Below are 13418 nucleotides of genomic sequence, written 5' to 3'. Positions count from 1 at the left end.
TTGAGGGGTTCTTCTACCCATCGTACGCAGTTGTCTCTCTTCTTTCTGGGGCCATCCAGGAAGGGAAATTACCCACCGTGGTAGCCAAGGTCGGCATTTAGTGGCCCTGTGTTTCTCCCAAAGGAGGGTTTGCTCCTTTAATCATTACCCTCAGTGAGCGATGGGATGAAATCTGTGCTCCTCTCGGTGGATGCTTCCAAGGGCTTCATGCCATGTGTCTTACCGCTTTGCAAACCTCTAAGCGCTTCTTTTATCTATTCCCTTTGTCTCCAGGGGTCCCAGACAGTCTGTAGGTTGTGGAAAAATCCATGCCAGACCTCAGCGGGGAGACAGAAGGAATGATAAGGGTCTCTTGGATACTCAGGGAGCAGATAATTCAAGGGAGGGCTGTAAACTGCAGGAAAACATCCCACTCCCCAAGGGTTGCCTGAAGTGTAGGGTCCCAGAGCAGGCTTTATTTTTCTTGTTTGAATGGAAGCTAATCCTCAGCCTTGGCTCTGTTTCCTATTCTTTATGAGCCTGAGCCTGTCGATAAAGGATGAGCTCCCTTCCTAGTGGAAGACGATGCTCCTTCTAAACCCCTCACTGCTGTCAAATCCTCCTCAGTTTACAGAGAAATTAGACTGAGCCGGGTTTAAAAATAAGTAAACAAAAAATAGATGTTTCGGGGGATGACAATGGAGCAGTCGTGTATTTTATTGTGTTTAAATCTGATTTTATTTGTAACAAATGGTGGTTTGTAACAAACCAGCTTTCTGGTGTCCACTGGCAAGAAAAAATGGTTGGATTAAGCTCTGATCTGGCCATTTCATCTTGAAAGTTGGTTGTCTCGTCTCAAAGGGACTGTGAAGGGAGAAGTCGTAGGCAGGCTTATCTGACTTCAGTGTTGAGTACACAAAGTCGCAGTGGCAGAGCCGTGCACCAGCAGCCAAGCGTGGAAAAGCCCGCTCATGATGACTGGTTAATAAGTAATCTGCATTTAATTATTATTTTTCTAATCTAGCCCTAGCAGCGGTGTGTGGAGGTAAGTCGGGGAATGTTGGTCAGAAACTAGTCATCACTTCGGAAAGAGAAACCTACCTCTTCCCAGCCCCCACTCTGCCCATCAAGAGGAGGCAATGTGCAGGTGCTCTTGCTAAAAAAGCCTGGGCACAGATGCAAGAAGACCTTGTTGCAGCTGGGCCACCAGTACCGGGCAATGCAGGGGCTGCACTGCCTCGTCTTTGGGAGCTGGGGTTAGACCTGGGATGAGACACAGCCTTTCTCTCTCTGGATTTTCAATATGGTGTTTTTGTAGAGCCTCGTGTTTATCATCCTTTCCAGCAGATGCTGCTGTTGGGAAAAACATGGGTCTTCTGGGAATGCCACTGGGCATGTCAGCAGAGAGCTGTGGAAACTCAGCTTTTTCTTCTGCAGGCCACTTCTAAACATCATGCAGAAGATGTTGTTGTTTGTGGGTTTTTTTCCCCCTGTTGTTTTCTATCATTTGTTCTGGCTGCAAGTATCTGCGTGCTGCCTTTCTTCTCCCAAAAGATACTGCTTGTCACTGGTGTGTGCAGAGGCCAGAGGGCTGCTGGTGGGCTCAAGCAGTCCTTAATGTCCTGCAGAGCAGGGCGTCCATTGCTTGGACCTTGTGCTGGCCCGCCCAGAGCATGCCACCACAAGGTTGCTCATGGTGGGCTCCTCTTGCTCCTCCATCGCAAAGCAATCTGTTGGCTAATGGTATTCCCTGTGCTGAATTTGGGTCTGAGGAGAAGCCCGACTCCTGCCCTGCATTTGTCTTCATGTGGTGGGGATTTATTCCCATGTAGAGATGCTGGACATTGCTCTTTGGAGGAACTGCAGTGTGCTATGCTGAAGTTGGTGGGGATGTTTTCCGTCAGACAGGGCTTATCCTTGCATAGCCAAGTTGTTTGCAAGCTTCCAAGGAGGTCTCCTCATGCACAACACTTGTAAGTCTTGCTCTGCATCCCTATCCACTAGTAGAAAGCTGCAGAAAAGCCACCGGGTGCCTTTCAGCAGGCTCGTCATTTCACAGGCAGTATAAGACAACCAATTTTTATTTTCTGGGACTGGCAGGAAATCTTTGCTGCCTTCCCATCCCCGGTGCGGCAGTTGCGGACCTTTCGTTCTTGCTTCCATGCAATTTTGCTCTTGCAAAAAAATTTTAAGCAAGCTGCTTGTGGTTGCATAGATAGTGCCTTCTCCCTGCCCACCTGGGAGTGTGGCTGATGGCACTTGGTATCATGTCAGAAGTGATGCCTTAAGCACCCCAAGACCCAGGGAAATTGCCTCGCAGAGCCTGTGCCTGATTGTTAGGTAAAAAAATAAATAAATTAATATTTAAGATCATGAGTGTGTAGCGCAGTATTTTGAGTGTGTGTTGACTGGTGATTTTGGGGGTGCTGACAGCCAAAAGAAGCGAGCAAGAGAGATGTTTAATCCCTAAAGCAAGTGTTATCTGGGGGAATGCTCGTACAGAGACAACTCATTCGGACCAAAAACCTGACCTGCATCCCAGAGAGGACAATGGAGATGTGAGCCTGTGCACGAGCATCCTCTCACCCCGCCAGTCTCGCTGGCCCCCTGGGGACACAGGGTCTTTCTCTCTGTGTTTGTGGAGGTCCCTGGTGGGAGCTGTGGTACGGTGTCACGGTGGGCACATTGCCCACCGTGCTGGGGTCGCACCCCTGCCCTGGCACACATCCCTGCGGCAGTCAACGGGACACTAAGTATTGCTGCTTACGGGAACCGTGTCTCCGCTTCCCCCGCCAAACACCCTACAGATGTTTGGTTTTGGACCCCCTGGTGTGTTTTCCAATTTAAATGCTATTTTTTTAAAAAAAATCATTAATTTAAAGAATGGGTCTTGCCCTGTGCTTGGTGTGGGTGCAATGCTCCTGGGGCAAAGGAGGAAGATTTTTTTCCTCCTTTAGTTTGGCCAAAGGTGGGGAAGAAAGAAGACCCCTCCTCCAGCTCAGATGGCTCCTCCCGAGCACGTGAGGGTCAGGGCTGGACCGTGGGGGCTGTGTGTGAAAGAGTGAGCAGGGGTGGGGGGTCGTGTAGTCAGGAGTGGACCATGAAGGTTGTGTTGATGGGCATGGGAAGGGGTGGCCGCACATCTGCAGGTGAACTTCCCAGTTGCCTCTTCCTTCTCGCTTGGCTTGCTTGCTTTTTTCCAGGCGCTGATTTCCATCTTTAGAGGATAGGAAATGAGATTCTGCACTTCAGAGCTGGGATGCAAATTCAGCCTCCCCTGGATGCCTTTTAAGTAGAGGCGCTTCTGCTACTGCTTTGAACAGGGATTTGAATATCAAACCACCTCCTTTGCTGGGTGCTTGTCTGGCGGAGACGCTCAGAGCCGCTACCAGGGTAGTAAAGGCTTTGGAGGGTGCTGGCAAGGCACAGCCCGGGTCACGAAGGGAGCGCGGCTGTGTACTGAGGGATGGAGACGCAGTGCATGTACCCTGCTATCTGGGGAGGTTTGTCCAGGGCGAGGGAGGAGGAGGGAAAGAAATTGTAGCGTAATCCCAAAAGCACCTGCTGGAGGATTAAGTCCATTGTGAGCCCTGCTAATCCCAGCTGGGCAGTCAGGACTTCCAGGAGAGCCCCATGCCCACATGTTTTCCATGTATTTCTGTGGTGGTGGGAGTGAGTTGTGCCCAGGCCAAAAAAAAGCGTCTTGCTATTACCGCTAATATATTCCTTCCGACCTCAGCAGCTGTGTGTCCTTCCTGCAGCCTGGCCCCACCTTTCATGCTGTCCCCATCTCCTGTCACCTCTGCCCGCACACCCGGGTTTTCCCCGGCCTGTGATTTGCACGTTGAGCCTCCCCAGCTGAAATCACCAGGGGCAAAGCACAGGAAGGAGATGTTTTGATGGCTGTCAGTAGGTTTCAGAGTTAACGTGCGGTGCTACGTGGAGCAGTTGGTCTCTTCTAAAGCTGTTGCTTCAAGTGATTGTACGGTTCCTGGTTAGGTGGCCTCCAAGCTGCTATATTTTATGCCGTTTTCCTGTTTACATCGAGCAGCAGAAGGAACAGGAGAATCCGTCTCCTGCAGCTCTATTCTTCTTAACTCCTGGTGAAGTGTGCTCCTGGTGGCCTCCTCGGCTGCTTTGGACATTCTTGGCCTCGGGCAAGAGAGATGAGTGGCTCATTTAGTCTACTTTGCTAAATACCAGGTTGTTTTGGGGTTTGGAGGCAGGCAACTGAGCTGCCTGGAAGCAGGTTTGAGGATGCTAAATCTGCCCTTCCTTACGACCATCTGAATCCTCCGCCTGCAGAGGAGAGGGTGGTGGATCTGTGGGCCGGGTGGTAAGGTAGCGTCGCTGGAGGAGACACAGGTGTGAGATCTAAATGCTTCTTAATGCCCTCTAAAAAAAAAAAAGCTCTCTTAAATGTATTTTCCTTGCTTGCTTAACAAGAGGGTTTATTACTTCTCTCCTAATACAGGAAACCGATGTAAGCACTTGAGGAGCAAACAAACGCTGGTCTGCAGCTGTAATTAGATTCAAGCTGGAGCCCGGCTTTAAGCTGGAGACAGATAAGGGAAAAATCACCATGCATTTGCTTTGCAAATTGCTGGAGTGGTTTCAGATGTTCCCAACTTCCCCCAACTGTCCCTGTGAAACCGCCTCTGCGAGGATTTAACCCTTCTGCTCCAGAACCAAACCAGTTGGGGTTTGCCCAGACCCCCTGTGCTAGGAGAGGATGTCAGGACCCATGGTGGCAGAAAGCAGGCAGATTCTGGCCACTTGTGGACCGCAACATCCGTGGTTTCTGTAACAACCAGCCCCATGCTGTTTTGAAGGTTGGGGATGGGGACACGTGTGCCAGCATGGTTCCTTGGGTGCTCACTGGTCTTCAGCATCCCTCAGGGAGTCTCTTCCCTTCATCCCTGAGCTGGAGTTTGCCTTTATTGAAACGGGACCCCCTGTTGAAACGCTGAGCCCTGCGTGTTCACCCATCCTGGAGCCACCATGCTGAGTCTGCTGGTGCCACAGCTCCAGATCTGGCCATAGGAAAAGAAGAGGCTACTCAGCAAGCTATCGCCCAAGGCACAGTCTGGGGTCTGTTCACTTGGTTTACGTGTTTTAAAAAGGGGATGCCTACTTTGTAACATAAACCAGCTTTCCGTACCCATTTTGAGGTTCCAAGTGGGATTTGCCCAAGGACCGGGTTTGCTGCTAAGGCTGTTGCGGTCCGTGGGCTCTGGCTGAGGATGGGGAGCCCTGGTGCTCCGGGTGTTCATTCTGCGGGTCTGATCCTGTCCTCTAATAATTGCCGCTTAAACCCTTCCTTTCCTGGTCTGCGTTGTGGATTTTCCCCTATTGCAACTTGTTCACCACTTTGAGCAGATGTTAATGTACCTAAAGATTTCAGCAGTTAACACCGCTCTGACATTTTTTTCCTGGATAAATTATCGCTAGCTGAAAAAACGTGACCGCTGCAGTTCCTCTTCAAAACCATTTGCAGAAAATCTCAGCTTTTAGGTCAATAAATGATGCGGGAGGTGGTGGTTTCTGAACTGGCATGGGAAGGCGGAGGGGCAATGAGAAGAGCAAGAAGATCCCAAGCCAAGCAATGGTCCTGTCGTGCTGCCAGCTGGCCCCTCGCCTGGATCTCACCTCAGCCCATCTCCTCCCAAGGCTGATGTCCAGGTTTTGTCCAAAAATGTTCTGGCTGGCCCATACCCAGCCATCCGTGCTGAAGGACGGAGCTTCTCCGGGCTCAGGGAGGCAAGCTGCACAGACCATGCCGGATTAGTTACCTTGATTAAAGGCATCTGTTCTGCTCAGCCCCTGGGATGCTTTAAACTGCTTATGGTGGTGCCTGAACATCTTGAGGGGTTGCCTGGAAAATAAGGCTGTGTTGGCCAGCCCAGGCTGCAAGCCTCATTGAGCAGGGGTAGGGCGCTTTGTTCAATTAATGGGATTACTCTTCTCTCAAGCCTGGTGGCCTAATTTCACCGGCTGTCGCTAGAAAGGGGGTGTGAGGATTTTTGGTGTGGCTTCTTGAGGGACTTCCTTGCATGGTCCCCTGGGTCACCTGCCATCTACTGCCTGCCTTGACTCTCTCGTTTGGTTTTCCTTTAGGCCCTGCTGAAAATGGACTGCCAAGGGCTGGTTGTCCGGCTCATCCAGGACTTCGTGCTGCTGACCACAGCCGTGGAGGTGGCCCAGCGCTGGAGGGAGCTTGCCGAGAAGCTCGCCAAGGTCTCCAAGCAGCAGATGGATTCTTACGAGGCCCCGCACCGGGACAAGACAGGGGTGGTGGACAGTGAGGTGAGAGTGGAGAGGTCTCCGTCTCCATGGGTCCTCTAGGCTTGCAGGTACCTCCAGAAGACGTTTTTCTGGAGCTCCTTTAGGGGATAAAATGGATTTGACTGTGTTTTTCCCTAGGAATGTGATTGTTCTGGGATGGGGGTGTGTTGGGAAGGGCAATCGCTTGCTCGTCAGCCATCCAGCCTGGCTCGGCTCTGATCGCCTCTCCGCTCTGCCCCATCACTGCAGGCCATGTGGAAACCAGCATACGATTTCCTTCTCACCTGGAGCAGCCAGATGGGTGACAGCTACCGCGATGTGATCCAAGAGCTGCACACCGGGCTGGACAAGATGAAGAACCCCATCACCAAACGTTGGAAGCATCTCACCGGCACCCTGATCCTCGTCAACTCCTTGGACATGCTGCGAGCAGCTGCCTTCAGCCCACAAGACCACGAGGATTTTGCCATCTAGCTCCTGCGGCGGCATTTTTGTCCGCATCTCGTTTGCTGGGGTTTTTTTCTGTGCTTTTTTTCCCCCCTCTTTTTTTTAATGCAGTTGACTTCAAAAAGAAGTGGAGGTTGCTCTCCCCAGGTTTTAAGAGGCCAAAGTTTGCAAGTTCTCCACTGGGACTGGAAATCAGCAGGAGACATCCCTCCTTGATGGGAAGGCATCCAGAGAGGGGTGGCTTTTCATATGGCATTGATATCAATTAACTATTTCTTATTAAAAAAAACTTTAAAGGGGGCGAGGGGGTGGGGAGGGATCACAAAAGAGGTCACGTTTTTTAGGCATTTACAAATAAAAGTCTAATTTTTGTAATGAGCAGTAAAGGTTGTAACCACTTTGAGGGGTGGGGGGGGAACTGTGGCTGTTTTTTATGTTGTAGAAACCGCTTTTAGATTATCATTTTTGAGACAAACGGTGAGTCATGTAAATACATATTTTAAGAGGAAGCACAATAAACGCCCTCCCCCACCACTGCCACAGTCAGGCTTTGGCAGACTCCCAGGCATGATAAAGCACCGTATATCCTCAGCCCAACAAGCATCTTCCACCAAGAAGGGGCATTTTCTTTTTTTCATTCTCAGGGCCCTGTGATTTGTTGATTCTTCTTTGTTGATTCTTGAGTTTTTTCCCGTTCTCTGGCAAACATGCGTTTTCTCATTGGTGGACAGGGCGATGCTCTTTGCCTGCGTTCAGACGCACGGGCCCCGTTTTTTAAGCAGGAGAAGCAGTCACTGCCCCTTGGGCTTCACCCTGCCCGGATGCCGTGGGACATCTCTGGAAGAAGCTGGAGGTTTGGGGTTCGGCGGAGACCTCCTTGGGAGACAGACCAAGAGAAGGGTGAGAGTCTCACCCTGCCATGGCACCAAACTGCTTGGGCTGCTCCTCTCCAGGTGCTCCTGCTCTGGGGAAGATGCCAGAAAAGGCGGGGGAAAATTGTTGCCATCCGTGTATCCCTTTATACACAAAAAGAAGGAAAAGAGAAAACATTTCTCCTAGTTTGAAATCCGAGCTCTCTGGAGATGCTCCGGATGTGCTGTGCGACTTGACGCTCGTTGCCATTGATTTCAGAGGGGAAAGTCCAGTTTAACTTGTAAATAGTCTTTCCTATAAACCTGGTACCATCCAGCTAAATATTTGCAGCGCCAAGTGCCCCTATTTTTCCCCTGTTTGTTTTATAGCTGAGTCTTTTGAATGACCTCCCCTCCTCCTCCTGCTCCCCACCTCCAAAATATTTTACATGGGAGGGAGATATTTTTGCACAGAAAGATTATTTTAAGTGCATGGTCTCTTTGTAGTGAAACGCCGCTACCACGGAAAGGTTAGTTGTTACAGCACCATTTTCTTTTGGGTTAATCCAAAGAAAAAGAAAAACAAAGAATGGGAAAGGCCACCGGTAGGTTGTGCTGGCACGGTGGCCTTGAGCGTGAACCATCTCCTTCCCTCTTCCCCAAAATCACGTCCCCAGAAACGGTCACTCTTGCCGGACCCCACAAGAAGTTAAATAGCACCTTAATTTCTCCTCAGGGGCTTGAAGGAGTTTCCTATGCAACTGCACGTAGCACAGAGAGGGTCCGTCAGCAGCTGAGCCCACCACGTGTCCCCTTTCTCTTTTCCTAAGGCCCCCTGAGAGCATATTTTTCCACACACGGGCATAAATCTCCACTGCAACAAGGAATAACTCCCCCGTGTGCAGGCAGAGGGACGGCTTTCTCCTGGGTTTTTACCCAAATCTTGGCTTTCTCTCTTTTCCTGGCAGGGGCCGGAGCTCTGCAGAGCGGCTGCAACGGGGGCCCCAGCGGTTGTCAGCAACAGGCGAGGGCAGGAGTTTGAGCCTCCAATGTTTCAGGGATGTCCCTGGATAATTTCAGCTTTCCCCTGCCTCCCCCGCTTAGTTTTTCTAACTACCTCAGGTACTCCATTTACCCAACTTAACATTTCAGCCTAACGCATGCCATGCTCAGCCCGTCAATGGTCTGTGCCCTCCCCGAGACCCGCAGGAGCACGGCCGGCATGTTCCGGGGCCCGTGGGGTAGCCGCCGCGTTCATTTATCCCTGTTCCTGGAATCTCATCCCTCCTCACGTCCTGGCACCGGGCGTATGTCCTTCCGATGCCTTCCGCCCGCTAAATGTCAAGCCGTTCTCCGAAAGCTCCATCCGGGCTTTGGATTACCACCCTTCATGCAGTAACTGGTTATTGTACTTAGCATTTAATGTTCCTTTTTTTTTTTTCTTTTTCTAAAGAAAAAAATTTTTGGAAAAAAAATAATTACGATTAAAGCTTGTTACTATTCCAGTGCTCTGAGTAGATGTCATCTGCTGTTGTCTCTTTCATCTCAAAGCAGCTTGGATACGTGGGGATTAATTTAGTGGGTTTTCCAGCATGTTTCTCCCAGTGCGTTTCCGCACCAAGAGCCAGTGGTCCCCCGGGTCTGATCTCAACCCAGTCCTCCTTCCCCGTGCTTTTCCATCCTGCCCTCTCTGGGGAAAAGCCGCTGGAACCAGTCTGGCCTCCCAAGGTGCCGCTTGTGCTCAAGCACCAGGTAAGAAACTTTGCGAAGCGGGAAAAGATGCGGTTGCAGGATTTGTTTTAGTGCAAAGATGTTTTCCTGGCTCTTTTCTGAAGGGAGAAAAAAACCCCTTGTATTTAGCTAAGGTGGTTGTGGTGCTCCTGGTGTGAACCGAGTTTGGATTTCAGGCCGTGAAAGCGAAATATTGATAGAACATGTTGGGTTGGAAGGGACCTTTAAAGGTCATCTAGTCCAACCCCCCTGCAGTAAGCAGGGACATCTTCAACTAGATCAGATTGCTCAGAGCCTCATCCAGCCTGGCCTTCATCTTACCTCTTCAGGTATGTGGCTCGAGCTGGGGCTTCCGGTTGCCCAGGGTGAAGAAGAGACACGACGGTTTGATTTCATCTTTGGTAAACGCATCCTGTGGGCCGTCACAGCAAGGCACATCTGGGCCTTGTCTCTGATGTTTCCTACAGGTGGTTTGGGTTGGAGGGGACCTTAAAGATGCGTTCCTAGAGCAGCTCGCTGCTTGCTTTGCACAGATACACGTGCTCTGAGATGTGCGGAAACTGAAAATAAAAACGGGAATAATGATCCTGGATTAGATTACTCATATGGATCTGCTGTTCTGATAATGATGCGTTAGCTTGCGTCCTTGAAACCCGTGTATTCCTTTCCCTTTCTTTCTCCTCATTTCCCATTGCTAGCGAGTATCTGCTGGTAAGAAGGTCTCTCACCTCAGCTGCCCGTCCGTACTTGTTTCCTTTCCTCTGTGAAACTGGGAAGTGCCAGTAAACCCACGGCTGGACCCGTGGTTGATGTCAGGAGCTTCACAATGCAGCGCGGTGTGAATACCCGCCCTCCAGCACAGGTTCTACTGGTGAGAAGGCCAAAAGAGAACACACGTTAAGGTGATGTCCCGGTGATGGTCTGCTGCGGCGTTTTCTGAATTATTCCTGAATTATTTGCTTTCTGCTGGGGTTTTCAGTCCCTTCCTGTCTGCCCCAGCACCGTGGATGACCACCAGGACGGGAAGAGATGACGTCCCTCCATAGATGCCTCGCTGTGTGCTGCTTTGCTCCTCCATGGTCTGGGCAAGAAGGGCACCAGCCATCTTCATTCGAGCAGTTCCCCATCAGCTGCTTCACCACCGACTGACCCCCTCCCTCCTGTGTTGCAACTTCAAGGGAAGGATTTGGCTTTTTTTTTTTTTTTTCCTCCTCGGGTAATCAAGGGAATGAACTGCTTCAGCCTGGGTCACCTTGGAAACGCATTTGCATTGTTTTCTTCTCTACTTCAGCCACCAAAATTGAATGATCATCTTGTATCAGCTCAGCTCAATGCTAAATGACCGAAGAAGGTATGTCAGGAGGGGAGGAGAAATAAAAGTAACCTCTGGGTTGTCGGTGTCTGTGATTTTTGCTTTGTCCTCAGCAGCTCTCCGGATCTGGACGCCCAGCTCAGTTTGCAGGGAAAACCAGAGTCTCTAATTAAAGACCCCGGAGGCCTCTGGGCATCTGTTTTTAGGCCTGTGGTGGGTTGACCCTGGCTGGACACCAGGTACCCACCAAAGCCACGCTGTTGCTCCCCCTCCTCAACTGACCAGGGGAGAGGAAATACAACGAAAGGCTCCTGGGTCGAGATAAGGACAGGGAGAGGTCACTCAGCAGCTACCGTCAGTGGCAAAACAGACTCGACTTGGGGAAATTAGTTTAATTTATTACCAATCAAATCAGGGAAGGATAATGAGGAATAAAACCAAATCTTAAAAACACCTTTCCCCCACCCCTCCCTTCTTCCCAGGTTTAACTTTACCCCTGATTTCTCTATCTTCTCCCTGCCGGTGGCACAGGGGGACAGGGAATGGGGGTTGTGGTCAGTTCATCACACCTTGTTTCTGCCGCTTCTTCCTCCTCAGGGGAGGACTCCTCACACTCTGGCCCTGCTCCAGCATGGGGTCCCTCCCACAGGAGATGGTTCTCCATGAACTTCTCCAATGTGAGTCCTTCCTCCAGGCTACAGCTCTTCATGAACTGCTCCAGCATGGGTCCTTTCTGTGGGGTGCAGTCCTTCAGGAACAGACTGCTCCAGCTGGGTCCCCTATGGGGTCACAGGTCCTGCCAACAAACCTGCTCCAGCGTTGGGCTCTTCTTTCCACGGGTCCACAGGTCCTGCCAGGAGCTTGCTCCAGTGTGGGCTTCCCATGGGGGTCACAGTCTCCTTCAGGCATCCACCTGGTCCTGTATGTGGTCCTCCATGGGCTGCAGGGGGAGATCTGCTCCACCGTTAACCTCCATGGGCTGCAGGGGGACAGCCTGCCTCACCATGGTCTTTACCATGGAACCTCTGCTCTGGCTCCTGGAGGACCTGCTGCTCTTCCTTCTTCACTGACCTTGGTGTCTGCAGAGTCGGTTCTCTCACACCTTCTCACTCCTCTTTCCGGCTGCAATTGCACAGTTGGGTTCCCCCCCCTTCTTAAATATGTTATCACAGAGGCCCTACCACCATTGGTGATGGGTTCGGCCTTGGCCGGTGGTGGTTTTGTCTTGGAGCTGGCTGGCATTGGCTTTGTCGGACATGGGGGAAGCTTCTATCAGCTTCTCACAGAAGACACCCCTGTAGCAGCCCCCCCACCCAAACCTTGCCCCGCAAACCCAATACAATCCCTAGAAATCCTAGAGCTTTCTTCCCAGCTCGCAACTAAAAGCTTGTTGGGGATTATCTGCTGTCAGGACACCCCTGTCTTGCAGTATGAGGAGCTGGTCACAGGTGCTTTGAGGAGAGCAGCTGGTTAAAGGGCTGCTCCCAGGTCTTCCTCTTATTGCCAGGTTTCTTTTGCCACCAGAAGGCCATCGTTCCCAGTGCTGCCTCCTGCATCTGCCCTTCTCGGATGGCCGTATCCCCTCTGCCAGGTGGAGGCACGATGGTTTGCTTTGTGGAAAACCGTGGCAGAAAACAACTTCAGCGAGGATCATGATGCATCACTTGGACTTCTGCCCTGAGTGCTGGGCTTCGCCTGCATCCCAGGCACATCTGGCTCAGCAGTCCTGGTCCAGGTCTGGCTTTCCTTCTCTGCTGGACTCTTGTAACCTTCCCACCGGCCAACTTAACTGGGCTTGAGCCCTCATAAAATGTGGGCTTGGATGACTGTAAATTACAGAGATGCTCATTATCCCTAGAAACGTAACTCCCATCGGCACCTGCCGTGTGACCCACTCACGCCTCCCTTCAAAAGCCCTTTTTTTTGGGTAACAGGCTTTACACAAAGCATCCCCTGGGGTTCACCTCTTCACAACTCAGCAGGCTTAATCTGTCAGTGAAATTCAGGGACTTCCAAGCAACAAATGACACATGGGGGCTTTTTTTATTACAATGGGGAGAGGAGGAGCAGAACACAAAGGCAAGTTTTTCCCAAAGGCTGTGTGCAGAGGAGCCTGGCCAAAAGACAGGCAAGCTTCACTCATTGAGCAGTTGGTTCTGCGAGGGGTGACTGATTGCTTGATTTGGGGTGGAAGGACCCTGATGTCCTCCATGAGGAGGAAAGAACCTCTGGCTGGGGAGAGGAACGGGTTATTTTTGTTCCCGTTTAACAGACCCGTTCCACAACAGGAGCGCCACTGGTCGTGGTTTCCCCTTCCTTCCGCTGCCCATCGCTGAATCCATCCCGCCGCATCCCTCGTGGTACGCTGAAATCATCCCGGACCCACCCCTCCAAGGAGTCCGGACCAACCATTTGTGGCCAAAAACTCCAAGGACGGCCCCCATCCTCTCTTCAGCAGCCTCCAGAAGAGGATGAACCATGGGTTCCTGTCCTGCTTTGATTACCCCCTGCTGAATGTTAATTAAAGCTTCCAGCAGACGCTTTGCAAAGTCTTGTCCGGCACAAAGCGAGTCACTGGGATGCAGCCCGGTCCCTTGCTGGGAGCGAGCAATGAGCTGGAGAGGGATACTCAGCAACAGATGCAGCTTGCTTGGATCTGCCCCAGCGAAGGGGGGAAGTGTGTCCCCCCCCAAGATAATCTAGGCTGGTACCATTTCAGGGAAGAAATCTGCTCCCATTTGTTCAGGCTGGCTTTTGAAGAGAGGTCACGCGTTTAGATAGGCCAGCCAACGTCTGGTTTGGGGGGGGATTTA

The 13418-nt window shown here is 51.3% G+C and overlaps 1 protein-coding gene across 5 annotated transcripts in view; it reads left to right on the top strand.

The window, feature by feature from the left end:
* The window catches only part of SH3BP4 (SH3 domain binding protein 4), a 42252-nt gene extending 33176 nt beyond the window's left edge, over positions 1 to 9076 (top strand). For all 5 annotated transcript variants that reach the window (XM_074594725.1, XM_074594726.1, XM_074594729.1 and 2 more), the window contains 2 exons: positions 6097 to 6285; positions 6514 to 9076. In XM_074594725.1, coding sequence (XP_074450826.1) covers positions 6097 to 6285; positions 6514 to 6738 — 414 coding nt within the window. In that variant the 3' untranslated portion in view covers positions 6739 to 9076. The remainder of the gene's footprint in view (positions 1 to 6096; positions 6286 to 6513) is intronic.
* Positions 9077 to 13418: the final 4342 nt, after the last annotated feature.

This window comes from Larus michahellis, chromosome 7, assembly GCF_964199755.1.
Source record: "Larus michahellis chromosome 7, bLarMic1.1, whole genome shotgun sequence".
Classification (NCBI taxonomy): domain Eukaryota; kingdom Metazoa; phylum Chordata; class Aves; order Charadriiformes; family Laridae; genus Larus; species Larus michahellis.
The sequence above is the reverse complement of the archived record's forward strand: the minus strand, read 5'-3'. Positions and strand labels throughout refer to the sequence as shown.